Source organism: Berghia stephanieae, chromosome 5, assembly GCF_034508935.2.
Source record: "Berghia stephanieae isolate SIO BIC M18660-M18661 chromosome 5, UCSD_Bste_1.3, whole genome shotgun sequence".
NCBI classification, from domain to species: Eukaryota; Metazoa; Mollusca; class Gastropoda; order Nudibranchia; family Aeolidiidae; genus Berghia; species Berghia stephanieae.
In genome coordinates, this window is record NC_088364.1 from 61,354,895 (window position 1) to 61,382,572 (window position 27,678).

Below are 27,678 nucleotides of genomic sequence, written 5' to 3' on the forward strand. Positions count from 1 at the left end.
AAACAAAGAAAATCATTACTTTTTATTCTTCAAACTGGCTAGAACCTTTCATATGTCTTGTGATCAGAAAGTATAAAAGTCAAAACAAGATCATATTTATAATGTTTTTCTCCTCTGGATACACTTTTATGCTCGTCGGAGAAATATTCATAAGGGCGTCCGCCATTGTTCCGATATTTTAGAGCCAGTGTTACTAAGTTACCATGCGTTATTAGGAAGGAAGTGATGTTACGACTATTGAATTCTATTGATTTGTGCATTTTAATTATGTTTTTTAGGCTGTATTATGCTTTTTTCAAGCTCTTTTCAATGCATAAGCATTCCAAATTTTATATTTTTTCATACCTTTATTTTCAGTCGAGCTGGTTCTGTTTTGTAGACCCAGTGGTTTACAGCTGGCATTGTACAGACAGTTGATTTGTAGTCAGGTCATCCGTCGTTGCCTCACAGGGAACTTGTCTGGTGCTCCACATCTCATTTGCATCGGGGCCTTAAAGGAAGTGTGTAATCATCCCAGCCTGGTGTACAGGAAAGCATCGGAATTTGAAATGAGTCGGGGGAACAGGGAAGACAGAGAGGTAGGACTATGACTGTTTTCCTTGGGTTGGGAAGTCAATTCGGCTATGTGGTTTTGTGGTATGACACTTGCCTTTGGATTGAAAGGTCCTGGGTTTGAATCCAGTTCTGAGCAGTGCATAGTTGAGTCCTTGGGAAAGGTTCTTTACTCACATTTTCTCATTATATTCAGGTTTAAAATGAGTACCTGACCATTAACAGTTTTGTCTTTGTCTGAAAAAATTGTAATATCGCCTAATAGGCGTAATGTCTCGTTTTACATGTGAAGTGTTACTGTTAGCGAGGGACCCCTCGCAAAGCGCTTTGAGCACATTTAATTGAAATTGTGATACACTAAAAAAAGTTCAAAGCTCAAGCTCAATTCCATCTTTACTTGCACAATTTGAAAAATGAGCCATAGCACAGGGTATTTGGCAAATGTGTAGGATTATAAATTGAGTTGAGATGACTCATCAATTAATTAACACAGTGGAACATATAATTTACCAAATGATAAGAAATTATTTAAATTTTTGTTCTGTTAAGCATTCTCAATTATATTCCAGTTACCGTTTTCAAGAAATGACCCCAATAATGAAGGCACAACTTTTTTACTCTGATCGTATTTTTATTGTTTTGATTTACTGAGCTGTTTTGAATTGTTAAGATGAAATAGCAATGGAGAATTAACACCAAACAAAACTTGAGAGGATAGTTTTATGATCCTATACTTTTTTTTTATCTAACAAACTCTATAGAAATATGTTTCCGGCTCCAATAACACTTCAGAAGTCTTGAATCCATGTGCTGTGAAACAAATTTTTCTTTTCAACTCTGAGAGAGTAAAATAATTTATGTAGTAGGTGTCTGCATTCAAGTATTTCATTGCCATCTAGATTGAAGATTTACATATAGATAAAATATAGATATTGACGTTATATATAGTACCTTTTAGGAGTCCTGATACTCGGTAGAGTACTCTCTTCATATGTAAAGGGACCAATGTCAATTCTAACGAAGTCGATTTTTTTTTCTGACTCCCTATCCACCTAGCAATGATTGGGTAGCTGGGTCTTTTTGATCTGGTGGAAAGTATTTTATTATAGACAAGCATCCTATCCAAAGTATATCAAGCTAATACTATGGTCCATTTCACACTATAGAAACTAGGATAAACACCGGCTCTGAAGGACTACTAAAAAACAAAATAAATAAACCCAATCTAATCCGATTTTATTTATCCTTCCCCAAGGACTCCATCTACGCCAACCTCTTACAATTGTTTCCATCAAGTTTTGACCTGAACTCTGTCAATGTGGAAGAATCTGGCAAGCTTGAAGTTTTAGCTGGAATTCTCACCTCCATCTGGCAAGCGTCAAGTCATGAAAAAGTGGTTTTGGTAGCCAATCATACTAAGGTATTGTAAATAGTTTGTGTCCAATCCTCTCAAACTGGGTGGGGTCTTCTGACTTCCTATGATGGACAGGAGGTCATAGTCTGTCTTTTATACCCTTATATATCTATATTTTTTTTTGAGTTGCTTTTTATCTTTGTCTTGGAATGAGATTACTTAGTTTTTCCTGGCCCTGGCTGGAGTTCTTGGCTAAGGGGCAAACAGTCAAGTGTTTATTATTAGTTTTGGGAGATGATATTGTTTTCCTTGTAAAACATCTCTCTCTCTCTTGTATGTACTGCAGTATTGTGTTTTGTATCCATATATTCCTCTTGATGGCTGGGTGAAGATCCTGACCTCCCATAGTGGGCAGGGAGGTACATGCTGTGTCTTCTATCCCCCATACCCGTTTTCCAATTGTTTCCTGTCATTATCTTGGAATGAGATTACATAGTTTTGTCCTGATTCTTGCCGGAGTTCCTTGGCTGGGAGGGAAACAGTCGAATGTATAGTTATAGTTTTGGGAGATGATATTTTTTTCCTTGTAAATCATCTCTCTGTTATGCATTGTATTATGTTTAGTTTACATATTATATTATATGATTGGTAAACATTTGAGTGCATTCCTCTTAGTTGGGACATGTGCTTGTGTCTGGATGAGACTTTTAGGTGATCTCAAACTAAGTACTTTGGCGGTGTGCTCTTGGAATCTACATCTGCTGCCTATTTGAACCAATTCCCCTTTGTTTTACCTTTTCTTTTGTGCTTTAATTGTAGTTCTAGAACTTTTTACTATCCCATTTTCTTCCTTTTTACTGGCGCTGATATGACCTTAATATGTTGCAAGCGCCGTATAACCCTTAAAAACAAACAAACCTCTTGATGGGATCCTGTCTTTTGCATCTGGATGAGACTTTTAGTTGATCTCAAACTAACAACACTGATATTGTTCTCTTAAAATCTATATCTGTTCCCAATTTGAGCAACAAAACACTATGACTGAAACACTAAAGACAAATGGATATGGATCAGCTTTCTGACTATTAAAATCTTTTTTTTTTTTTAATTATTATTTAAAGCACATCAGTATAATACCAATGTGAGGCTATGGGGCACATATTTATTGATGCTGTGCATTTAGCCAAAATACAAACTCTGCCAGCTGGATATAATGTACCAACACACAAAACTATGTGTAATCTTGAATGTTTATAGCTTGATTGTTTTGATGCCTCAGTTGCACATAACGGCTATATGGTCCTGTGGTATGACACTCGCTTTCGGATCGAAAGGGCCTGGGTTCGAGCCTTGCTCGCCGCATAGTTGAGTCCTTGGACAAGGCTCTTTTCTCACATTATCTCACCATACTCAGGTGTAAAATGAGTACCTGGCCGTTAACAGCTTTGTCAGAAAAAACAGGTGTCATGTCTCGTTCTACTTGTTACGTGTTGCTTTGGTCAGGGAGCCTTTGTAAAGCACTTTGGGCATGTTTAGTGGATATTGCGCTATAGAAAAGCTCAATTTCATAAGGCCAAAATGGCTGGCTAAAATCAATAACAAAGAGCTAGGTGACGTCAATTTTGTTCCTTTTCAAACCTTTTTTTCTTCCTTCCCACCCCAGACTTTGGATATCTTACAAATGTTCTGCGAGGACCAGGGTTATCCTTCCTTGAGACTGGATGGACAAACACCGACCACGCAGAGACAGCAACTGGTGGACAAATTCAACAGCCGACATAACACAACACACCGTATGTAAAATATAGTTTGCACATGCATTGTATTTGTAATCTTAGATTCTCATCCTCTTCTCGTCAAACATCTTTGTCGAGATAACCCTTATAATCAATATAAATATAAACTATATTGTTTGCAGCAAATATTTTGCTCTGATGCGTAGAGTAATTTTCCTCCATTTTGACTTTTTGCCGCTATCACAAGGGGCAGTGGTACGGTCTTTGCTTAGTAAAGGTATCGATTTCGATCAGCCGCTGCTGCACTGTGTGGCCTTTAGCAAGTCACTTCGTCCTAGCTCAATTTGTGGCGCAGACTGCGGCTGATGCCTAAGTTATTCCAGTCTTCCCTTGGAATAGACCCTAGAGACACATTTCCCCTGTGGGATGAATGAAAGGGAATTTTTTTTTTTTTCTTTATCATCACTGATTTGAGTCACAAATAGATGTGTCTTATAACTTATACAATATTAAAAGTATTTTGACTAAAATCTTTGCTCTAAAGTAGGGGGTTCCAACTTATCTATTGGGTGTCTTTTACACGAGTATATACGGTACATTTAAGGAGAACTTTCCATGGAGTTTGTTCTGGTTTCTATAGTGTGAAATGGACAATAACAATTGCCTGCTACCTTTTGGAATGGACAATAGTCTATTGCAAAAAAAGTACTTTCCATCAGATTTAACAGACCCAACTACCCAATCACTACTGGAGAGACAGGGAGTCAGAAAAAAATCTTGACTTCACCTGGGATCGACCTTGGATCTCAATGCGTGTGAAGCGAGTGTTCTACCAAGTGAACTTTCTTTCGGGGACCCCCAGAACCATTTCCACACAAAAGCATTTTTTTCATATCTTTAAATTTTAGAATAACGGCAGTTCACCCCCCCCCAAAAAAAAAAAACCCACTTCCATCTTGCAGGAATTTTTCTCTTGAGTTCCAAAGCTGGTGGGGTGGGATTGAACTTGATCGGAGCCTCCAGACTGATTCTATACGACATCGATTGGAACCCAGCCAATGACTTACAGGTAGATTTTGTATGAAAAAAAATATTTAAAAATTGAGCTTTTATATAGCACAATATCCACTAAACGTGCCCAAAGCATTTTACAAGGGGTCCTTGGACAACAGCAATATTTAACTTTTGGGACGGAACATGACGCCTGTTAAGGGTGGGTGCGGCACATAGACCAATTTTTTTTTATTTTCCAAGCAAATTGATTCAAACTTCACACAGCAATTTGTAATAAAAAATAATGGAGAAATATGACGTCATTTTAAAAAAAAGAAAGTTCGTTGCCATGGTAACGGCCGCCATCTTGGATTTTGTTTACATAACTTTGAATCAATATTTCGAGACTATTTACAAAGATAAAAGCATATAACTTTGGAAATAAATTACTTATCCAAAGACAAATACTTCCTATTGATGATTTTTTGATTAGTGAAATACTTTTTACAATATAAATTTTTCTTTCTTGTCACTATACTTTATCTGAAATTTCGTCAAAATTCTGAGTTTGAAAGCCAATAATTTCTGAAGTAATCAATATTTCAAAAATTCATCAATACGAAATAAAGAACATGGCATTGTGAGTATTTGGGCAAAGTTTCAAGAAAATCTATCGGAGAATAGAGGAGAAAAATTGAAAAATGTTTTTAAAAAACAAAATTTGAGAAAATTGCAAAAAACAACCAAAAGTTCACAACAATGACGTTTATACTCACAAATAGCCTCAGAATTGCCCTGCACCATATCCCAATAATAAAATTCATGCAAAAAAATGATGTTTTATCACAAGATAGGTTCTAAAAATAGCAATAACCCAATTAGGTCAAATTGGCCCAATTTTCACATTTTTCAATGCCGCACCCACCCTTAAGCGATATTACAAGTTCTTTTCAAACAGAGACAACGCTGTTAATGGCCAGGTTCGCATTTTACACCTGAGTAAGGTAAGAGAATGTGAGTAAAGAGCCTTTTCCAAGGACTCAACTAAACGCTGAATGAGGTTCGAACCTCGCTCGGCGCATAGTTGAGTCCTTGGAAAAGACTCTTTACTCACATTCTCTCACCGTACTCAGGTGTAAAATGAGTACCTGGCCGCTAAAAGCTTTGTCTCAGAAAAAAATTGTATTGTCGCCTAACAGGCGTCATGATTGGTTCCTTATTTTACATGTTGCTGTTGGTCAGGGACCCTTTGTAAAACGCTTTGAGCACGTTTAGTGGATATTGCACTCTGTAAAAGCTCAAGTTTTAATTTCAATGTCTTTCACAATGTTTCATTTATTACCCCAGCAGGCCATATGGAACCATATTTCCATTTCATTCCGTAACAGTTGCCTGTTAGGCACCTTTTTGTACTAACACTCTTACTAAGTAGCAAAGAATTTCTGTATTATTGCATTTATAGTATTTTGCATGTCACAAAAAAAAGAACAAAAAAAAAAAAAACACCACCATCATCATCAGTGCTTTGAGGCCTTGGCATAATGTGCTTTTGAACTGTTCTTCTTCTTATTATTAGCATCATTCATCATCATTATCGTCATCATCATCATCATCATCATCATCACCAACCCAACAACACCAACACCAATAAGAGCAAATGATCACCACCACCTACATCATCATCATCATCGTCAACACCAACAAAAACAACACCACTAAGGGCAAGATCATCACAATCACCACCACTACCATCATCATCATCATCATCAACTCCATCATCATGATCATCAACACCAATAAGGGCAAAATCATCACGATCACCACCGCTACCATCATCATCATCATCATCATCATCAGCAGCAACATTATCATCATCCTCTTCATTTAATCCCTAAAATTTACCTAAATATTTTTTCTGACAAATTAGCAATTCTACAACACTGTAAATGCCAGGGATGAGATGAGTAAGACATAAGCCAGTAGGACTAGGGTTCAATCTTAGATGTGGCTATCTTATTTTTTCCACAAGCCATTTTGGCTCAATCACTTTGCATTGTGGACGATTTCTGGTCTGTCTCAGTATTTTCTTGAGACTGTATAGAAAAGAAATTTCCCTTAAGCATTAAGAGTAATAAAGGGGATTTTAAAAAAAAACAAAGACAATCTACAGCCCGTAACTACTTAGCATTCGTTTTAACACTTTTCTTTCCAGGCAATGGCCCGAGTGTGGAGGGACGGTCAAAAGGGCAAAGTTCAAATCTATCGTCTTCTCACAACGGTACGTCTTGTTACATTATTATCTATTATGTATTTATTATTTATTTATTATTTTATTATTATTATTTATTATTATTATTATTATTATTATATATTATTATATCATTATAATTATTATTGTTATTATTATTATTATTATTATTATTATTAATTATTATTATATTATTATCATTAAATAATAATAATTATTATTATCATTATTATTATTATTATTATCATCATCATTATGTCTTTTAGATTTAAATGACTTACTTTCTATGCAATATCTCATTTCAGGGATCCATAGAGGAAAAGATTTATCAAAGACAAATTTCCAAGCAAGGCCTGAGCGGGGCCATCATGGATGTACAGAATAAAAACAATGTCCAGTTCTCTGTCGACGACTTAAAGGTTTGATCATCAAACTGTTTGCAATCATCTCTTTTGTTGTCAGGGGCTGGGTGGGGTTCCTGACCTCCCATAGTGGGCAGGGGGGTACATACTGTGTCTTCTATCCGCTTATATCTGTTTTCCAACATGCTTTCTGTCTTTGTCTTGGATTGAGATTACTTGGTTTTGTCCTGGCCCTGGCCGGAGTCCTAGCTGGGAGTGAGGGAAACAGTCAAATGCATAGTTATTGTTTTGGGAGATGATATTTGTTTCCTTGTAAATCATCTCTCTGTTATGTATTATTATATTTTTATTTTGAATTTATAATGTAAGCATTTGAGTGTATTCCTTTTTGTTGGATTTTGTGCTTGTGTCCGGATGAGACTTATAGGTGGTCTCAAACTAAGTACTTTGATAGTGTGCTCTTGGAATCTACATCTGATCCCTATTTGTTCCCAGTTCCCCTATGTCTTACTTTTTCTTGGGTGCTTTATTTGTAATTCTAGAACTTTTTACTATCCCATTTTCTTCCTTTTTACTGGCGCTGATATGACCTAAATGTGTTGCAAGCGCCGTAAAACCCTTAAAAACAAAAAAAAACATTGTCAGGGGAAGCCAAAAGTTATTACTTGAGCTTTTATTTAGGACAATTTCCACTAAACGTGCTCAAATCACTTTACAAGGGTTTCCAAACCAACAGCAACTCCTTAACATGTAGGATGAGACATGACACCTGTTAGGCAATATTATAGGTTTTTATTTTGCACCTGAGTACAGTGAGAGAATACGAGTAAAGAGTCTTTTCAAGGACTCAACTTTGCCATGCAGTTTTACTGGCTGTTTTTTGTTGTTGTTTTTTTTAATTGCTACTATAAGGTATCATTGTCATTGAGCATTGTAAATGGATATCGGTGCTATATAATTCTCCCAAAGATCTGTCTATGAAACAGTGCCATACAAAGCAAGAAAGAAATAGACAAGAAATAAAATAATTTGCCCGTTACATTACAATACATGTAAATTAAATTTTTTTAAACAAAAAACTTGAGCTTTTATATAGTGCAATATCCACTTAACATGCTCAAAGCGCTTTACTAGGATCCCTGACCAATAGCAGCACGTAACATGTAGAATGAGACATGATGCCTGTTAGGCGATCTTACAATTTTTTTTCCGACATTGACAACGCTGTTAACGGCCAGGTACTCAGTTTACACCTGAGTAAGGTGAGAGAATGTGAGTAAAGAGCCTTTTCCAAGGACTTAACTATGCGCCGAGCGGGCTCGAGCCCAGGATCTTCCGATCCGAAAGCAAGTGTCATACCACTAGACCACACAGGCGCACAATTACACGAGACTTCTTTCAACAGCTTTATTTTTTCTTTCATCAATTCAGGATTTGTTCTCCTTGAATGAGAAGACAGATTGTGAGACGCATTCTATGCTGGCCTGTGACTGTCAGGGAGATCCATCGTCTTGTGTCTCACAACCAAAACAGCCGACGCCCCAGAAAGACGACAGGCCTTGTCAATTAGGTCAGAATAGTGGAGGAAAAAAGGTAAGAATAACTTACTTCATAGCGGCCAACTTTTTAAAATCGCTAAATCTGGATAAGAGTAAGAGCCTATATCAACAACCAAATCAGGAGAAGGAAATGGAGATGGGTTGGTAATACATTGAGAAGACCAGGGAGTAACGTTACCTGCCAGTCCCCTTGATTGGACCCCCCCAAGGAACACGAAAGGTGGGGTGTCCGAAACAGACATGGAGGCCTGTTTTTCTTTTTTATATTGTTATATGACATCAGATATTTGTTGATAGATTAATATCTATATTCCCTTGTGGAATGCCTAGGCAATGGCATCTCAGAATGCTGTAAATTTTTGTAAAATAGATATATATATTTAATTTTTTTCCAATCATTGTCTTTTACAGCAGGGAAAAAGTAAAACAAAGAACCTGACAATGGCAGAACTGCTGGAATGGAAACATTGGCGAGGACAGTTTGTCAAGGATGGCATTGTAAGTTGGGTTGGTTTTTTTCCCCATATATTACTACAATTGATGGTATGTGTTTAAATAAAATACTCACTAGTAAGACATTATCGAATAACATCCGACAAGGGTTCTGGGTGGGAGGGAGAAGGAGAGGATGGCATTTTAAGTTGATTTTTTATTTTTCCCTATTACTACAATTGATGGTAGGTATACGTTTAAATAATTACTCACAAATAAGACATTATCAAATAACATTCGACAAGGGACCTGGGTTGTAGGGAGAAGGAGAGGACAGCAAACAAAGTGCTGGATGGACAAATACGGACAGCCTAACATTAACAAAAACAATTCAATCAAACATTAATAATGAATTATAAATAGATTCCCTTTATTCATCCTCAAGGGGAAAATTGTCTTTAGGGTCTATTCCAAGGGAAGACTGGAATAACCCAGGTGTCAGCCGCAATGCAGCACTGCAAAGTGAGCTAGGCCGAGGTGACTTGCTCAAGGCCACACAACGAGGCAGGTAGTCAAACTCGGTACCTTTTGGGTACAAAGCAAAGACCATACAGCTGAGCCAAGCTGCCCCCTCAATACGTCACTTAAAATCTATTTTTAAAATTGTTTTTGTTATTGGCTGAAGAAGGGTTTTGAGTTCTGTGTCCAGTAATTTGTTTGGAGATTGAATTGTGAAGTTTTTTTTCTTCGAACTTCAATTCAAGCATCAGTTTCAACCTATACAAAGAAAAAGAGAACTAAACTCCCTGTGTTAAGGACTAAAACTGTATCGTTAATTATTAAATTTATTTCACCGGCCTTCCTTTTTCCACAGGCCTGGTTCCTGGACAGAGTTGGCCCCGTCTTGACATTCCTGTTCTGGCACGAAACCAATGCACAAAACAATACGCTTTGAGAGAGAGAGAGAGAGAGAGAGAGAGAGAGAGAGAGAGAGAGAGAGAGAGAGAGAGAGGGAGAGAGAGAGAGAGAGAGAGAGAGAGAGAGAGAGATCATTCACAGAATATGTAAATTCAGAATTGATGTGTATATGTACAGAATCTGTAAATTCGGAATCAATGTGTAGAGTCTAAATCAAGGGAAAGCAGATATTAATCTGGAGGATTTGCCAGATGTCTTTGATCTACACATCCAAATATATCAACTTACACAATCCTAAGAGTCTACCTCTGTGCTGTCCGATCTCCCTAGAGATTTTAGTAATACTAAGCTGCTAGAAGCTGTGGACTGTAAAAAGTAAAAAACAAAAATGAATATAACAGCTTCAAAAAAAAAAGAACAAAATACCAAACACCAATTCTGGATTTTTAGTAATGTATTTATATTTTAAGTGTTTTTTTTATTATGTTGGCTGAAGAAGGGTTTTGAGCCCGAAACGTTCTGTGTTTGGTATTTAGTTCTTTTTTGGAAATAATAATAAGTAAAGAATTTGGAACATTCAAAAGAGTGTGAGGAAACCTTATTCGAATGCAATACTTGAGTTTTTCTTCTCAACATTCATTGACATGATGTGTCATTGATTCTAGAGTAATCTTGGCTGGTGGGTGGGATTCCTGACCTCCTGTAATGGGCAGGGAGGCACTTACCTGACATGGCGGTTTTTTGCAAAAAAAAAATTCCCAATTTTTGCAAACAAAATCCAAACTTTTGCAAACAAAATCCAAACTTTTGCAAGCTAAAAACAGCAAAATTTGCAAAAAATTTTGGTTCATTTTGTTTTTAAGGGTTTCACGGCGTTTGTAACAAATGTAAGGTCATATCAGCGCCAGTAAAATAGAAGAAAATGGGATAGTAAAAAGAAACTACTCTTGATTAATTATCTTTCACATTCTTTTGTTCTACACGAGCTATCAAATTAAATTTTTTTTAAATTCGTGTTTTTTTTTTTTATCTTTTAACAAAAAATATTAATATTGTTTTTTGTTTTTGGGGGGGGGGGGGGGTTGCTCTTTTAAAAAATTATTATTATTGTTTTTTTCTTTGCAAAATTGTAGATTTTGCAGCCGCAATGCAAATAAGTGATATTTTGCGGCCGAGAGCGATGCAAAAAAACTGCCATGCCAGACTTACTGGGTCTTTTATCCCCTTATAGTTTTTTTTCCCCAATTTGCTATCTGTCTTTGTCTTGGAATGAGATTACTTGGTTTTGTCCTGGCCCTGGCCGGAGTCCTTGGCTGGGACAGAAACAGTCAAATGGACAGTTATTGTTTTGGGAGATGTTATTTTTTTCCATGTTAATCTTCATCTGTTATGTATTATTATATTTATTTTGAATGTGTAATGTAATCATTTGAGTGGATTCCTCTTTGTTGGATCTTGTGCTTGTGTCCAGATGAGACTTATCGGTGATCTCAAACTAAGTACCTACATTGATGGTATGCTCTTGGATTCTACATCCGATCCCTATTTGCTCCCAGTTCCCCTTTGTCTCTCTGCTTTGGCACCGTTTCGTTTCATACACACTTGTTCAGATCTTTATCTTACTCAGCTTGACTAAAGGATAACAAAAAAAAAAAGGGATAGCAAGCAATTGCTATTGTCCTTCATTCAATGCTATAGAAACGGTGATATTTTATGGCTCCAAAGGCCTATGGCTGTTAAAGACCTTTATTTATATTACTGTTCTTGTTAGATTGTTCCATGCATTGAATAAGACACTAAATCTTAAATTTTTATGAATAAAAATGACAAGAAGATTGTAAATAAAACTGATACATTCATTTATGCGTTTGTTTGTTACTTTCCTGAATGAAAAGCTGCAATATCCAATTTATATGCGACCCTTCGCCTCAAAATGGTATTAAGTCGGGTTGGTTAAGATGTTGGAAATTGAATTTATAGCCAGAAATATCAGACTTGTGTTGAATTTGTATGTTTTATTGTGGAGAATGGATACCATATTCTAGGGTGCTACTGCCAACAATTTATATTTTTGACCAGTTTAACATTTAATTCGGCTTTTAAGCATCTGGTTCATTCCGACATAATACCGTTTTGAGACGATGGGTCACATATGACTATAAACTAAGCCGTTTTATTCGCTTTCCTTCTAACTGTCTTTGCTATCTTTTCTATTAGGTATCCCAATCTAGTTTGTGACACCTTCTTCTCTGGGTCGGGTTCCTGACCGCCCGTAATGGGCAGGGTGTCTTCTCTCCCCCTGTACATCTTGTTTTCTGTCTTTGTCTTGGAATGAGATTACCTGGTGCCCAGGCTGGTGTGCTTAAGTGGGAGGGAAACAACAGTCGATTGTATAGCTATAGTTTTGGGAGATGATCTTTTATATATATATATATAATTATTGGTGCTCTAGCTAACTTCTGGAACGAGGGAAATTGCATTCATTTGTTCCACCACACATCAAAGTCTCTCAGTGTCAGTACATTTGATAGGGGGGAAATATTTTTGTTAAAATAAGGAGGAACTTCCTCTTCTGACCAAAAAAATTGCCAATTTCCGTGGATCCCAAGAAAACCATCAGCACAGAATAAATATCCAGAATGTCAAATGTTAATTGACACAGGTGAAACACACTTTCAACTCTAGGTAAAACTGGTGGTTTCACTGCACATGTTTTGCAGGCGTGTGACGACAAATCGATTGAGTTTTCTTCAATTGTAATGGTGCGGCTAAGTGGTCTTGTGGTAAACACTTGACTTTGGATAGGAAGGTCCTGGGTTCGAGTAAGAGTCCATCTCTGAGAGGCGCCTAGTTAAGCCCCTGGAAAAGGCTCTTTAATCTTTACTCACATTCTCTCACCGTACTCGGGGTGTAAAATGAGAATCTGACCATCAACAGCATTGTCTCTGTTGGGAAAAAAGAATTGTAAAATCACCTTACAGGCGTCATGTCTCATCCTACATTTTAAGTGTTGCTGTTAGCTTGGCTGCCGTTTTACAGATAAAGACCTAATCTTTACTTGTAACTTGTAATGTGTAGACATAGACTTTCTTGAAGACCGCACTAGGGACCCCTTGTAAAGCATGTTTAGTGATAGTATATAAAAGCTAATTTTTAATACAATCAGCACACTTTTTTTATTTAAAAAAATCAGACTATAAATCATTTTCGTTTTTTTAATTTCAGAATTTATTAAACATAAAAGTTACGCAGGCATAATATATACAGTCATTTTGCTTTGCAAGTGCTCATTCATACACCAATATTTATTTACATACCAAATTTGCATGTGGGTTCTCGTCGGGCATCGTCTTCTAACAAAATAAAACATTTATGAGGTTGTTGTTATAGTGAGATAGATGAATAAGTTTCCATCTAAAATAATGAAAATTATTTAAATTAATTTTGTAATGTTTCGGATTGGATGCTTGGATACTATTTATATTCATGGCTTGATTTGAAAAAAAAACAAAAACAAACAAACATGCGATTAACATAGAGGCTAATATCAACAATAAACGACTTGTAACAAAAACATATCGAGTAGTAGTAATAAAGAAGATAGGATTCGAAACATTTGGCAGCGATGAGTAGGAACAACACATAAATTAGTCAATGTTTCGTTTTTTTAAATTTTAAAAATCCTGAAAAAAAGTCAACAACTTCACTTGCTCTTGTTATCACACATCCTTTCTTTCAGTCAAGTCGAAACAATTCAGTGAATAAGGATAGAGAAAATGGAAACCAATGATGAGGTGGACCGACACAACAACTACAAAAAAATACAAACAAAAAAAGTCCAAGTGTACGGAAAAAATATAATATAAAATATTTTTGGATAAGATAAACGTACAAGAGTTATTGGAGTGTAACAAGTTTATATAAAATAGCAACCATACCTTTTGTGACTCGAACTAAAACTGTTAGAAAATCCCTATCTTTCTTCTCAATGTCTGAAATGATTGCATTAAGGGTAGTCTTTAAAAAAAAAAAAAAAAACACACACACACACATCATGTAAATTAAAAAATAATAAAATTAAAACTTTGACATAAAAAGTCGAAATGAAAAGTGAAAGAAGTTGATTATTCAAATGACGCAATCTCCATTGATTAAAAATTTTCACAAAATTGATTGCAATGGTTTCTGTTCCGTTCTGCTATGATGTGTATCCCAAATCCACATATTCGGTCTATGTGGTACACTAAGAAAACACAGGGTTTTTTTTTTTATTCCTCATTTTTCATTTTGGCTATGAAAAATTTTACCATCCAAATAACAAAGTATTAAGACAGTACTCAAGACTTGGAGTAGAAAATTCTTAAACCAAGAACTTTTTTGAACTCTCAGGTTTAAGAATTTTGGACCATTTGCCAATTATTTCTTGCAGCTTTTGTTTTTAACAAATTATCAGCGCTTGCCACACTTTTAGGCAACTTCAGCGCCAGTAAAAAAAAAGAAAAAAATGGAGAGAAAAACAACCAAATGCATCTAAAAAATATTAAGAGGGGACTGGTTGAAATACAGAACACACGTAGATTCTCAGATAATAACTTTTTGAAGCAAAATAATTTCTGGCCTAAATGAGGAAAAATATATTGTCAATGTACAGCAATGTGTAGCAAAGAGTGACCACCGTTAGGGTCACACATCATACATACATCACAATCAATGATTGTGTTACTTCAAACACTCTACATGGTTTTACTTGTATACACCAATTATGTTGAAAACAGGGTGTTTGTTTGTTTGCAGCGCTCGCAACACTTTTAAGTCATTTCAGCGCCGGTATAAAAGAAAGGTGATAGAAGAAGAATCAAAAGATTTAGGTCTGGCTATTGAGCAGGAAAGAAAGTGTAAGAAAAAGGGGATAAGCTCAACAGAGATCAGGGGTAGAGACCAAAGACTAATATGTGTCAGTGCATGACATAATCAATCTGAAGGTGAAAATTTTGGATCTGCATGTTTTTTTTTTGTTTTTTTTTTTGCATTTTCTGAAAGAATATGCTCCCCAGAGCATTTTAATCTTTATTTGAAGTAAATCCGGTGATTTTTCATGAAATTATGGTCAGATGTATGGGAAAGGTATCCAGCAACATTTCTCAAATTTCATACTTTTTCAACTTGACTGGCTGTAAAAAATATTTAGAAGTGAAATTAAGCTTTCATATTTCCCAAAGATGTACAAAAAAGGTTGAGTTCATCATTTATGACAAGAACTCATTTTTGATAAAAATTTACTTTCTAACTAAACTTGGCAATACCTCAGTTCAAATCTTTTCACCAACCAACAGATTATGTCATTCATTGTAACATATATCCTTGTAGCTTGCCTGACACCATACAAAAATCCCACACCGTTACAGGATCTCAGTAAAAAGGGATACAGTCAGATGGTTACAAAATAAGCAGTATAATTAGAAATCTAAATAAATGGTAAAAAGATGATTTACAAGGGGAAACAATATCATCTCTCAAAATAAAAAAATAAAAGATATATAAATAAATCCATCTGACTGTCTCCCTCTCAGAAATAGACTCCAGAAAGGGTCCTGGCCAAACCAAATGACCCCATTCCAGAACAAGGACACACTGCAACATGGCAAAGACAAACAATTTAAGTGGGATAGAAGAGATAGCAAGGCTGTGAGCCGATGGACATTCCATTGGCTCCTGGGGGGGTCCAATGTTCCCCCTGCCCAAAGGGGGAATTACACCCACAGAAAAAAACAAACAGGCTTTCATGATGTTAGCTCACAACATACTTCTTTTTTTTTTTTTCTTTCTTTCTTTCTCTTGGTGTCTCAGCGTTATGCAGCGTATTTCTTCGTCCATTCTTGTGCGGTCTCAAAGTATTTACTCTTGTCAGTCTTATACAACCGTGCAATGTCTGGAACTAACGGGTCATCAGGGTTGGGGTCGGTTAGCAATGAACATATGGACAAGAGAACTGCAAAGAAGACAAAAAGCTTTGATAAGGAAATACATCAAAAAAAGGGAAATAAACACTCATAGTACATAGAGACGTTATCAGATTTGCCACTAGCAATAATCAAATAAAAAGTCTCTGCGGGGAAAAAAAATCCGAATTTAGGGGGGGGGGGGGGGGGGGGGAGTTTTTGGGAAAACAATCTAAATGTTAAGGAAAAGAAAATGTATTTTGAAAAAAAAATCCGAATTCTAATGGAAAAAAAATTGTATTTGTGAAAAAATCATAATTTAAAGAAAAAATTCTTTATTTGGGAGTTTTTAAAAATTGAATTTTAAGAAAAAAATTTGTAGGGAAATTATCCGAATTTTAAGGAAAAAAGTCTGCATGTTAACCACTTGAGTACTGAGTTAAGATTTTGAAGTGCTTCAGAAAGGGGACTTAAAAAGGTGCAAAGTCTGGAAAACACATACAGTTTTTTGTTTTGCTCCATCTCCAAAACTATCAATCGGACTGACTTAAAAAGTACACAAGAGGTGAGATGCGGTTATTTTTAAGAATGTTGGCCTTTTGGAATAGAATGGGCGAAATCTTGAAAGTAATCCGTGTTTTGTGGGTATATAGCGTTGGTATGCCACAAAAGTAATGGGTGTTTTGTGGGTATGAAGTGTTGCTACGCCACAAAAGTAATAGGTGTTTTATGGGTATGAAGAGTTGGTATCCACAAAAGGAATGGGTTTTTTGTGGGTATGAAGTGTTGGCATGCTACAAAAGTCACTTAATTTTCATAATTTTAAAAGTATTAACTTGACTTTAGAACATTACAGCTTCAAAAAAGAACAAAATTCCAGACACACAGAACATTTTGGACCAAAAACCCTTCTTCAACCAATAATAATATTAAACCGTTAATACATCACGCTAAGTCCAGATGGATGAGGGATTGGGTAGCTGGTTTTGTCAGATCTTGTGGAAAGTACTTCAAAATAGATTAGTATTGTATCAAATGGCTATTTTCTCAAAAAATACTATAGTAAAACGAGATGAACTTATTTTGGTCCGAACAGCTTTTCGAAGGACATCTACTATCTATCTTTATTCATCAATGTTTGAAGTAGGTAATAAGCTTTTAAGCCAATATGAAAGAAAAACAAAAAAAAAAAAAACACTGCTGTAGGCAGTCAAAGGGCTGAAATGGCAAAGTTGCAGCAAACCACAGGAAAGGAAGAATATCATATAGCAGAGTGAGTAGAGCAGACAATTTTGTAAATAATAAGAAATGAAAGAAGGCACCTGGATGGCATCGATTGTACAGCACCTATCACACAGCCAGGAAAAGGATGTTGTACTTGTCAGGGTCTGGGGTTCAACTCCCCATCATCTGGCTAAGTGTTTATTTATTCTCTGTTGCCTTCTGGCACTTTTCTTCTCTATCATTTCTTGTTATAGGATTCAATAGTCTGATGTCACGTCCACCCAGCAACGAGCAGGTTGGTTCTAAACAAAGAAAATCTGTATTTTTTATTCTTCATGCTGGCTAGAACTTTTTCCCCATGCCATTTGATCAGAATGTATAAAAGTCAAAACATGATCAGATTTATAATGTTTTTCTCCTCTGGATATACTTTTATGCTCGTCGAAGAAGTATTTCATAAGGGCATCCGCCATTGTTCCCATAGTTTAGAACCAGTATCTAAGTTACTATGTGACATTACAAAGGAAATGACGTCACGACTGTTGAACCCTATTAGAAATAAACAAACCTTTTGATATAGTGAGAGCAGGGGACCACTGGCTTCTTAAGATGTCCAAACAAATGCTGCCATTGCTGTTGATGTTGGGATGATATATTCGGGTTGTGAAGGCGATCTGATGAAATTGTAAAAATTCAAATTTGTAAGTGGAAAATTTAATATAATTTTTTTTAAAAAAGTAAAATTCACTTTATTCATCCCAAAGGGGAAATTTGTATCAAAGGTGTATTCCAAGGGAAGACTGGAATAACCCAGGAATCAGCTGCAGTGCAGCGCCGCAAATTGAGCTAGGGCGAGGTGACTTGCTCAGGGCCACGCAGCGCAGACGGTTTTTGAACTCGGTACCTTTCGGGTACGAAGAAAAGAATGTACCCTTGAGCCATGCATGTAAAGAACTAATTTTTAAAATTAATAAATCCATGCAAATTCATAAATTTGAGCTTTTATATAGCACGATATCCACTAAATGGGCTCAAAGCGCTTTACAAGGGGTACCACGCCTTCAAAAACACTTAACATATAGGACAAGACATGACCCATATTTTTTTTTTCAACAGAGACAATATTACTATACAGGTTCTCATTTTATGCCTGAGTATGGTGAGAGAATGTGGATAAAGAGCCTTTTGCTAGGACAACTTTGCGCCGCTCAGAGGACTCACACCATAGACCTGCAGGGATGAAGACTATAGTGTTATACCACCAGACCACGAAAGTGAAAAAAAAAAACCCCAAAAAATAATGACTGAAGGAGTTCTAAGAATATTGTTCCATCAAGGCGAAACATTTGAATAGGCATTAAAAATGTGAATATGAATGCCGTAAACTACAAAGGGATGAGGGGTAAATTTCAAACCATAAGAAAATTATTATCTAAGGAGGTTTAAAATCATAATTAGAGACCATAAAGCAATATTCTCGAATCATAAACTATGGAAAAATAAAAAATTTTATTTATAATTTGGAGGTTTGAACGGATAATTACAAACCATAAAAAATATTACCTTTGGGGGTATGGAGGAAAAATAACAAACTGTTAAAAAACATTACCTTTGGAGGTTTGAAGGGATAATCTGTAGGGAAGTGGATTGTTAAGAAAAAAACACCATTCTGGTAGGGACTATCTGCCTGAAAAAAAAAGGAGGAGGGGTAGCGGGGGGGGGGAAGGGAGAACAAAAAATGCTGTTTAAACAAATAATAAATTGGTGTGGTTTAGAATTTAGAGAGCAGACACATACATTTTACGTTTGTTTCATGGAAGATTTGGGGTAGTTGGCCCAAAGGGCCTTTTTGCAAAAAATAAACCCGGTAGACTTACAGACATGCCAATCAGCTACTTATCTCCTTATTCAATTATAATAAAAGGCTTTGAGCCAGTTTTAATTAATTTGGCCGTTTACTAAGTTCATGATCAAATTTATCAAAATTTATTCTCGCACTTAAATTATTGCGGTCTTTGTGTCAAAATGAAGAAATATAATTTTGAAATTTTGAGCAGAATTTCTTAATTTGTCAACAGTTGACAGCCAGATAATCTTGTATTATAAATAATTGACTTTTTATATATAACGCAATATCCACTAAACATGCTCAAAGCGCTTTACAAGGGGTCCCTGAGCAACAGCAACATGTAACACGCAGTTCAGGACATGAAGCCTGTTAGGCGATATTGCAATTTTTTTTCCAACAGAGACAACGCTGTTAACAACCAGATACTCATTTTACACCTGAGTAAGGTGAGAGAATGTGAGTAAAGAGTCTTTTCCAAGGACTCAACTAAGCGCCGAGTGAGGCTTGAGCCCAGGACCTTCCGACCCGAAAGCGAGTGTCATACTACTAAACCACATAGCCGGATATTATATCTATCAAAAGGGCAGCACAGAATTTACACAGACCTGCCAGCCTGAAATTTTTTTAATCCGTAATTTTCAGGAGATAAAAATTGTAGTCGCTATTGTTAACCTTTAAAAAAAAAATTTACCCTCACAAGGATTAAATAACATATCAAAATTCTTAAAATTATGCACACCGGCATCAACTTTAATTTTCAATAAGTTCTAATGAATTTGACATGCTCATCAAGTTCTGAAATTGGAGCCAAAATTTCGTAATCCTACAAATTTTTCGTAACAGTAGGGATTAGACGGTTGAAATCATTTGGTTTAAAAAATCTAAACTTACTGGCCCAAGTATAGTAGCTTGCCACATGAACACTGAGGAAAAATTAGAAATAGAAAAATACATTAATTGGAATATCAATATCTAGGACACAATATAATCTTTATTACTACCATCATCATAATCATTATCATCACAAGTGCTATCTTCCAATTACAATATCAGAGAGAAAAAAGTCGCAATGATGTGAATGTGAACTTGAAGAAACTACTAAAATTTCATAACCATTTTCTTAGTCTACATCAACATCAAGCAGCTTACTTGTGGTAATATAGAGGTTTATGCAAAGCTCTTAGTATTTATTGCCATTAACAGCCATAAGAATCAAATTCTACTTAACAACCATTTCCAATACTAAAATCTTAAGCAGCATCAATCTTTGGTGCTTGAATATTCTACCCTTGGCTCCACATGTAAGAAAGTAAATCATTTTAAAAACAAAAATAAACAAATTTTATATGTGGGAGTGGGAGAAAAAGCAAAAGCAATCAAATTATTTTCTTTAAAAACAAAAAAACACCAAAAAAAAAAAACGGAATTATTTATTCAGAATAGGCAGTGGGGCAGACACTTTGATTCATTATTATAACAAAAAATAAAATGAGTAGAGAATTGTCAGAAGAAAATAAAGGATAAAAAACTTCATGGGGTGATGGGAATTGAACCCAAGACCTGTCTCATATGACACCCTCCAAATGATTTACAGAGGAAGCTCTGCAAATCCTTTGCCACTCGAAAATTTAAAAAAAATAAAATTAGAGGTTTCAAATGGAACTACTTTGGCGGTTTGAACGGGCAAAAGTTCAGCAAGTCGCATTAATTTGTGGTCCATGAGAAAGATCATTAAAACAATGAATAAGTAGCATTAGTTTTAACAGATGGATTAAATAAGAAAGAAGTCACATCTGTTCATTGTCTCTTTGTTGCCATTTGAAATAAACATCAAGGCAACATCGGAATTCTCACCCTTCATATAATTTAAAACACCATTTCTCAACACAAACGTGTAACATTGAGATGATTTACACAGGGGACTTTAGGGCTGAAATTCATCAGTGTTAATAGTAACAAAAAATGAAATAGGAGGAAAATTTTTAACAATTGCCTTTGAGCCTCATTTTTACTGCATTAACCCCAATTTTTAGAGTAGAGCAAGAGAGATGATTAACTTTCAATAGAGTGGGAAAAATTTGCTGACCTACATGTCAACAGGCATAATGGGCAAGTAAGCAAGTAGAGAGTGGGGAAACTACACTTATTTGTTCCACCACACAACTCACTGCCAGTACATCAATTAGGGGAAATGCAATTTTTAAAAGGAAGTTATTTCCCCTCTTGTCTCCAAAATCGTGTTTTCTTCCCGCAAACTATTACTATTAGAGAATGGAATTCACTGCCATGTCACATCATCAGATGACTGGTCTAAAGGTCATCCCGAACCATCTTGATTCTCATCTATAAAGATTCAGAAGCTCTTGTTAGTAGTCATATTTATACTTACTATCATCACCCACTGGACCGGCTGAGCAGTTTGCTGGTGGATCCCTGCCTAAGTCTTGTAATTCCTGAAAATGTTTGGAAAACAAAATTAGAAAACTTGCAATATAAAGAGGTACAACTATCATTAGAAAGAGGGTTGGGAAGAAGGACAGTTTTGCAAAGAATCAATCCCCAAAAAATACAATTTGTATCTGAATCTTATTTCAGTGGATGCAAGTCAATATACGGTTAACCCTATCTCATTGTTCATCATGTGGTGTTAAAAATAACAATAAAACTGATTCAGTGTGTGAGTCAGTGGCTAAGCAGTACAGTGTCTCACTTTGTCACACAAGTTGAGTAATCTTAAGCATGGTCAATGGCTGGATGGGTGACAGAGATCCTTGACTTTACACACATTACCCCACTTGACCCAGGTATGAATAAGTACCTGGCTATGGGCAGTAACCGTTATACAAAAAGGATCCCTAATAGTAGGTGAGCGTCAGTGTTTGAAATGGAAATATTCTTTCATATGGCATAATAGGGAAATAAATATAAAACATTGTGAAGTGCATTGAGCATGATAAATCCACAGAAGTGTGCCAAAAAAAATTGTTCATTTTGATACCTACACATATTTTTTACATGTTATTAGAAGTATTAGTATTAATGTTATGCGACTATGTGGTCTTGTGGTGTGACACTTGCTTTTGGATTGGAAGGTCCTGGGTTCGAGCCTCGCTCTGCACATAATTGACTCCTTGAAAAAGACTTTTTACTCACATTCTCTCACTGTACTCAGGTGTAAACTGAGTACCTGGCCGTTAACAGCGTTGTCTTTGTCCAAAAAATTTTAATATCGCCTAACAGGCGTCATGTCCCTTCCTACATGTTAAATATTCTGTTGACCAGGGACCCCTTGTAAAGCACTTTGAGCACATTTAGTGGATATTGCGCTATATAAAACTGCTCAATTTTTTAAAAATTAGACAAATAACACCAAGACCCACTAGGAATGAGCATTTATATTTACTTTTAATAAATGTACATGAATGTGACGAAAAAATTAAGCTTGAAATGGGATCACATCTTTTGTTTCCAATGACTTGATTGAATTTGTTGGATTCTACTTTATTCAAAACGAGTATGGCAATACTAGTACTAGAGACAGGTCTGTGAATAAAATTAAGGTCACCGTCGCCCTTTGGTTATGGTTGTAAAAGGCCCTGGCCTATTGTCACAAATGAGTATGGTTCTAGTTCTAAGATAAATAACCCACAGAGAGTCAGAGAGACAATTAACTGCGAACGAATGACAACGGAAAAAAGGACTTTGATAAACACGATAGAACTCTGATGGTTATTGGGACTCAAATTCCAATGCGCATGTACGATCAAACGATATTCAGTCTGAATAGTCTCTGGTGGCAGTATAGTTTTTTAGTTGTTTTTTTTCAATATTTTAATGTTTGATAATTACATAAAATTAATGCAAATCAAAATTACGATTTTAGTAACTATCAACAGGTAGTTTAATTAATCCGCTATATTTGACAAGATAGACAAAATCATAGATTAATTGGATTCAGTAGTCTGATGTCACGCAGCCCGGCAACGGCGGCCATCTTGGTTCTAAACAAAGAAAATCATTACTTTTTATTCTTCATGCTGGCTTGAACTTTTCGTTCCCTTTTCATATGCCTTGTGATCAGAATGTGTAAAAGTCAAAACGTGATCAAATTTATGTGTTTTTTTTTTTTGCTCTGGAAACATTTTTATGCTCGCCGGAGAAATATTTCATACGGGCGTCCGCCATTGTTCCGATAGTTTAGAGCCAGTGTTACTAAGTTACCATGCGTCATTAGGAAGGAAGTGACGTTATGACTATTGAATCCTATTGGGTACAGATAGAAATTGAAAAGAAAAGAGTGAAAACTCTTCAAAAGTAACAAAAGTCAAAGTAACTGTGGTATTGGTATAAATTAAATGATTTTCTAACAAAGTAACGTGATGTCTTAAGAAAAAAAACATTGTGATAGTGTGAGACAGGCAACAATCCTTCTTCTACAGTCCAATGTAGGGGTATGAGCTGAGTCTGTGTGATATGGACAAAATAGAATTTCTTCTTAACTCTTTTTCTATTTCTTTATCAGCTCCACCCTCTGCCTACTGCCCACAATGTGTCGTCCTCCCCTCTGTATGCGCACGCACATTTTGGAATCCCAATAGCTACGGGAGACTATTCAGACTCGAGTCCGAATTGCCACTTAGTCTTAGAAACATGCTTTTCTGGAAGACCTTTGAATTCCCTTTAAATTATACCCCCCCCCCCACACACACACACACACAAACCCACAGTGACAAGTTTCGTTTACAAAGATGATAAAATTGTTACCATGAAGATGAAGTACAGTACAGTATGAAGAAATGAGTGGCAAAATTTTAGTCGTAAAATCATAAACTAGTAGAGTATCAAGGAAAATATATTTAAGAGGTCAAAATGTCTGTGTAGAACGAGGGACATTGCTATTATTATTCTTTTTTCATAATTGAAAATCAGACTACCTTGCCAAACCCATTCATTTACACCAGAACATGAAAGTAAAGGAACCATAACCAGGGGGGAGCCAACGATGAATAAATCTCGTACCTTATTGATTTAAAAATCAATCAGGTTGAGTAATATCTATTGAAATTCGAATACAATAGCATGGACATAAATTAAGCAAGTCTCTCGACAGTATTTTACCTTGTTTATACGTTTGAGGGCCATTTTTCTGTTGTAATGTGTGAGTGAATTTCAGTCCCTGTTTCTCCAATGTTCCGAGTTTTGACCGAGATGATGGTGATGGGCGCTAATAGATACAACATACGGTGGTATCCGATACTAGAATTTATTTGAAGAAACCAATATTTATAAAAGCAATTAATTAATCGAGACACCTGATAAAAACTAAGGTTATTTTCTGAAAATTCAACAAAATGAATTCCGTTATGAGATTAAATCTACACACGCAAACCGTAAATTCTTGTGAAGCCAAAAATGACTCGAAAAATTGGCGAGCAGGCGTTTGAATATTCGGCACCCCTTATCTGGAACTCCCTTCCAAGATATAGAAGAGACAGTAATAATGCTGAATTCTTTTTTAAAAAAACATCTTAAATTCTTTTTAATATGCAACACTAGAATTATATTGCTTTGTTTCATACTGCATGTTTGAGTGGTTGTATGTTTGAGAGAAAGTTGCCGCGCTTTGAGCTTGTTGTGGATACGGGGTAATGTGCTATATAAAAACCATATTATTATTATTATTATTATTATTATTATTATTATTATTATTATTATTATTATTATTATATTTTTATTATTATTATTATTATTATTATTATTATTATTATTATTATTATTATTATTATTATTATATTATTATTATTATTATTATTATTATTATTATTATTATTATATTATTATTATTATATATATTATATCATTCATCATCATCATCATCATCATCATCATCATCATCATCATCATCATCATCATCATCATCATTATTATTATTATTATTATTATTATTATTATTATTATTATTATTATTATTATTATTATTATTATTATATATTATTATTATTATTATTATTATTATTATTATTAAGTTTTTAAAAAGAAAAAAAAGAAAACTCTACTTTCCATTTTCTGAATCCCTCACAGTAAAATTAGCAATATCGCGTCTTGAAACAATGTCAAACAATGGTAAAAGTGACCAATGACCAGACGGATCAGGTGTATACATGCGTCCGATACTTTACATATATTACCTCACTTCGCCCAGATGAATGAAGAGTAACTGGCTTTAGGTAGCGGTGGATATTGTAAGAGTGGTTGGTTTACGAAAACATGCGATGTACCTACCGAGAAGGCTTTTAGCCTGAAACGTTCTGGGTTAACTCACTAAATCCTAGAGATTTTTGCTACTTTTCAAAATAGGAAAAATTTATTAAAATGAACATGTACATAGTTTTATTCACCTATCATTAACATGCACAAACTAAAATGTCGGGGGGAAAAAAGAGATAATAATAATAGCACCTCACAGATGTCATGCCTCACCGTGCTTGTTATATGTTGCCGTAGGTTTGGGATCTCTCACTCAACTCAACCCTAACACCGACTATATCCGTAGTTTACCCAGTTCACTTTTACCCCATGCCTATTTATTACTTTTTTTTCTGACACAAATTATAGGCTTAGTATCAAAGCTAATATTTTTAGTTTTTGCATGTTAATGGCAGTTGAATAAAACGATCTATGCACATGCTCATTTTAAATACATTTTTTTCCAATTTTGAAAAGTAGCAAACCTCTCTAGGGTTGAGTGAGTTAAGAACATTTTGTGGATATTACGCAGTAGATATACAAGCAACGTTTTTAAGTTTGCAAGATTTCATTTCATTATTTCATGCGCGCCTATGGATTAAATTATTTTAATGCAAGTGATAAATATTTTCAAGAGAATTGGAAAAATGTATTCAGTGCAAACTATCGGATTATCAAGAAGAGTATCTTAATGGTAAACATTTTGTCATATACTTAGGCCAGTTATTCCGCGCAGTTGGCGATATATAGGCTATTTTAGGCGGTTATCATGATGATGATGGTGATGATGATGATGATGATGATGATGATGATGATGATGATGATGATGATATTTGAATGGGGCCAATCCAGCGTTGGTAAAGCACATTATCGTATAGAAAGAACGAAATGACGTCGCTCAGCTCTTTATTATTGATTTTAGCCATTAGATTTTATGAGTAGTTCTCGCTAAATTCTATAAATCAGACTGAAATGTTCAAGGTTATAGATAGTTTTGTGTGTTGGTTCGTTATATCCGGCTGACGCACAGCATCAATTGGCAAGAGAGAAAAACTACATGACGTCAGTATCGATTAAGGTATGGAATATCGAATTAAATTAGATTTTAGTACCCAATATTATCCTTTAGATGCAAATAGCAACTAGTACCCATCCCTACGAGATGAACGATCAGGCAGGAAGTAGGAAAGGAAGAAGATCTGCGCATGATTTTTTCCTACTACAAAAGGAAACCAAAAACTTTTGGCGGTGTGGAAATAGAGCTAAATAGTATGATTGCTAAAGCTCTCTGTAAACATCCTTTTTCAGGCAATACCAGGTTTTAAATGTTTCATTATTGCGATTTAAACTCTATAATACAAGGGCAAAATATGCATCAATGCGTTTTGAATGACCACGAAGACAGAATAGAATATTATGATAGTAATATTATTACTTATATTTTCATTCTAACATAAACCTCACCAGTTGCCATGGTAAGGATTTATTAGTAAGTATTTATTTAGTATGGCGCCAATCAAACAATCTGACAACTCTAACCTCATCAAAAATCAAGCGGGTGTGTGCATAGATAACACAGGACGGTAGAGTCCGTGGGTGTGTGTGTGTGTTTGGGGGGGAGGGGTGAACTTTGGTATGACAATGCAATACATAATTTATTATATTATTATTACCATGTGTGTGTGTGTGTGTGTGTGTGTGTGCTGGGTGGGGGGGGGGGGGGGGGGGGAACTACTGTCAATTTTACTTCCTGGAAAATATATTTTAAGATAATAATAATAAGAAGAAGAAGAATGCTTTTATTTGTAGCCTTTAGCGGCGTACACCGTAACAAACGCATACTAAATATTCTTGATACTTCAGTAAATGCTTAATTGTGGTAATAAGCACATCTTTCAAGACAAATTTAAGTTACAAAGGCGGTTTATACTTTCCAAATAAATAGTTGTGAATAAACAAATAAAAAAAGGAAGTATATTTCGTTTGAGAGAAATTAAAATGTGTGATGCCAGATGTAATTATCAACCAAAAGTACTTCAACAGAGTAAGCTTTTTTGGAAAATACAATATTATTTTATTGTTTTAAAATGCATGTAATATGAACTTTTATTTTTAAAAGTAGCAGAAATTTTTATCGATTCAAAATACTAATTGCTCTTCACGTTGCTCCGTGTATTCTCCAGCAGGCCATATGGCAAAAAAAAAAAACAAAAAACTTTAATTTATATTATACGTTCAAAGTCGCCTTTTTGGTGTCATTGTCGTT

The 27,678-nt window shown here is 35.3% G+C and overlaps 2 protein-coding genes across 3 annotated transcripts in view; one reads left to right on the forward strand and one right to left on the reverse strand.

Annotated features, from left to right (window-relative positions):
* LOC144973361 (DNA repair and recombination protein RAD54B-like) overlaps window positions 1-12,015 on the forward strand; it is a 28,725-nt gene extending 16,710 nt beyond the window's left edge. Inside the window, exons 16-24 of one of the 2 annotated variants that reach the window (XM_078915698.1) lie at window positions 358-578; window positions 1,808-1,972; window positions 3,570-3,699; window positions 4,605-4,711; window positions 6,848-6,913; window positions 7,189-7,302; window positions 8,677-8,838; window positions 9,216-9,302; window positions 10,111-12,015. In XM_078915698.1, the coding sequence (XP_078771824.1) occupies window positions 358-578; window positions 1,808-1,972; window positions 3,570-3,699; window positions 4,605-4,711; window positions 6,848-6,913; window positions 7,189-7,302; window positions 8,677-8,838; window positions 9,216-9,302; window positions 10,111-10,191 (1,133 nt within the window). In that variant the 3' untranslated portion in view covers window positions 10,192-12,015. The remainder of the gene's footprint in view (window positions 1-357; window positions 579-1,807; window positions 1,973-3,569; window positions 3,700-4,604; window positions 4,712-6,847; window positions 6,914-7,188; window positions 7,303-8,676; window positions 8,839-9,215; window positions 9,303-10,110) is intronic. The other variant, XM_078915697.1, reaches the window with a different exon arrangement.
* Window positions 12,016-13,358: 1,343 nt separating this feature from the next.
* On the reverse strand, window positions 13,359-24,399 carry LOC144973362 (ubiquitin-conjugating enzyme E2-17 kDa). Its single transcript, XM_078915699.1, has 6 exons — window positions 24,285-24,399; window positions 21,556-21,619; window positions 20,058-20,089; window positions 18,927-19,004; window positions 17,886-17,991; window positions 13,359-16,143 (listed from the first exon to the last, which is right to left on the reverse strand). The coding sequence occupies exons 1-6, from the start codon at window positions 24,306-24,308 to the stop codon at window positions 16,004-16,006; spliced, it is 444 nt and encodes a 147-aa protein (XP_078771825.1). The 5' UTR covers window positions 24,309-24,399; the 3' UTR covers window positions 13,359-16,003.
* Window positions 24,400-27,678: the final 3,279 nt, after the last annotated feature.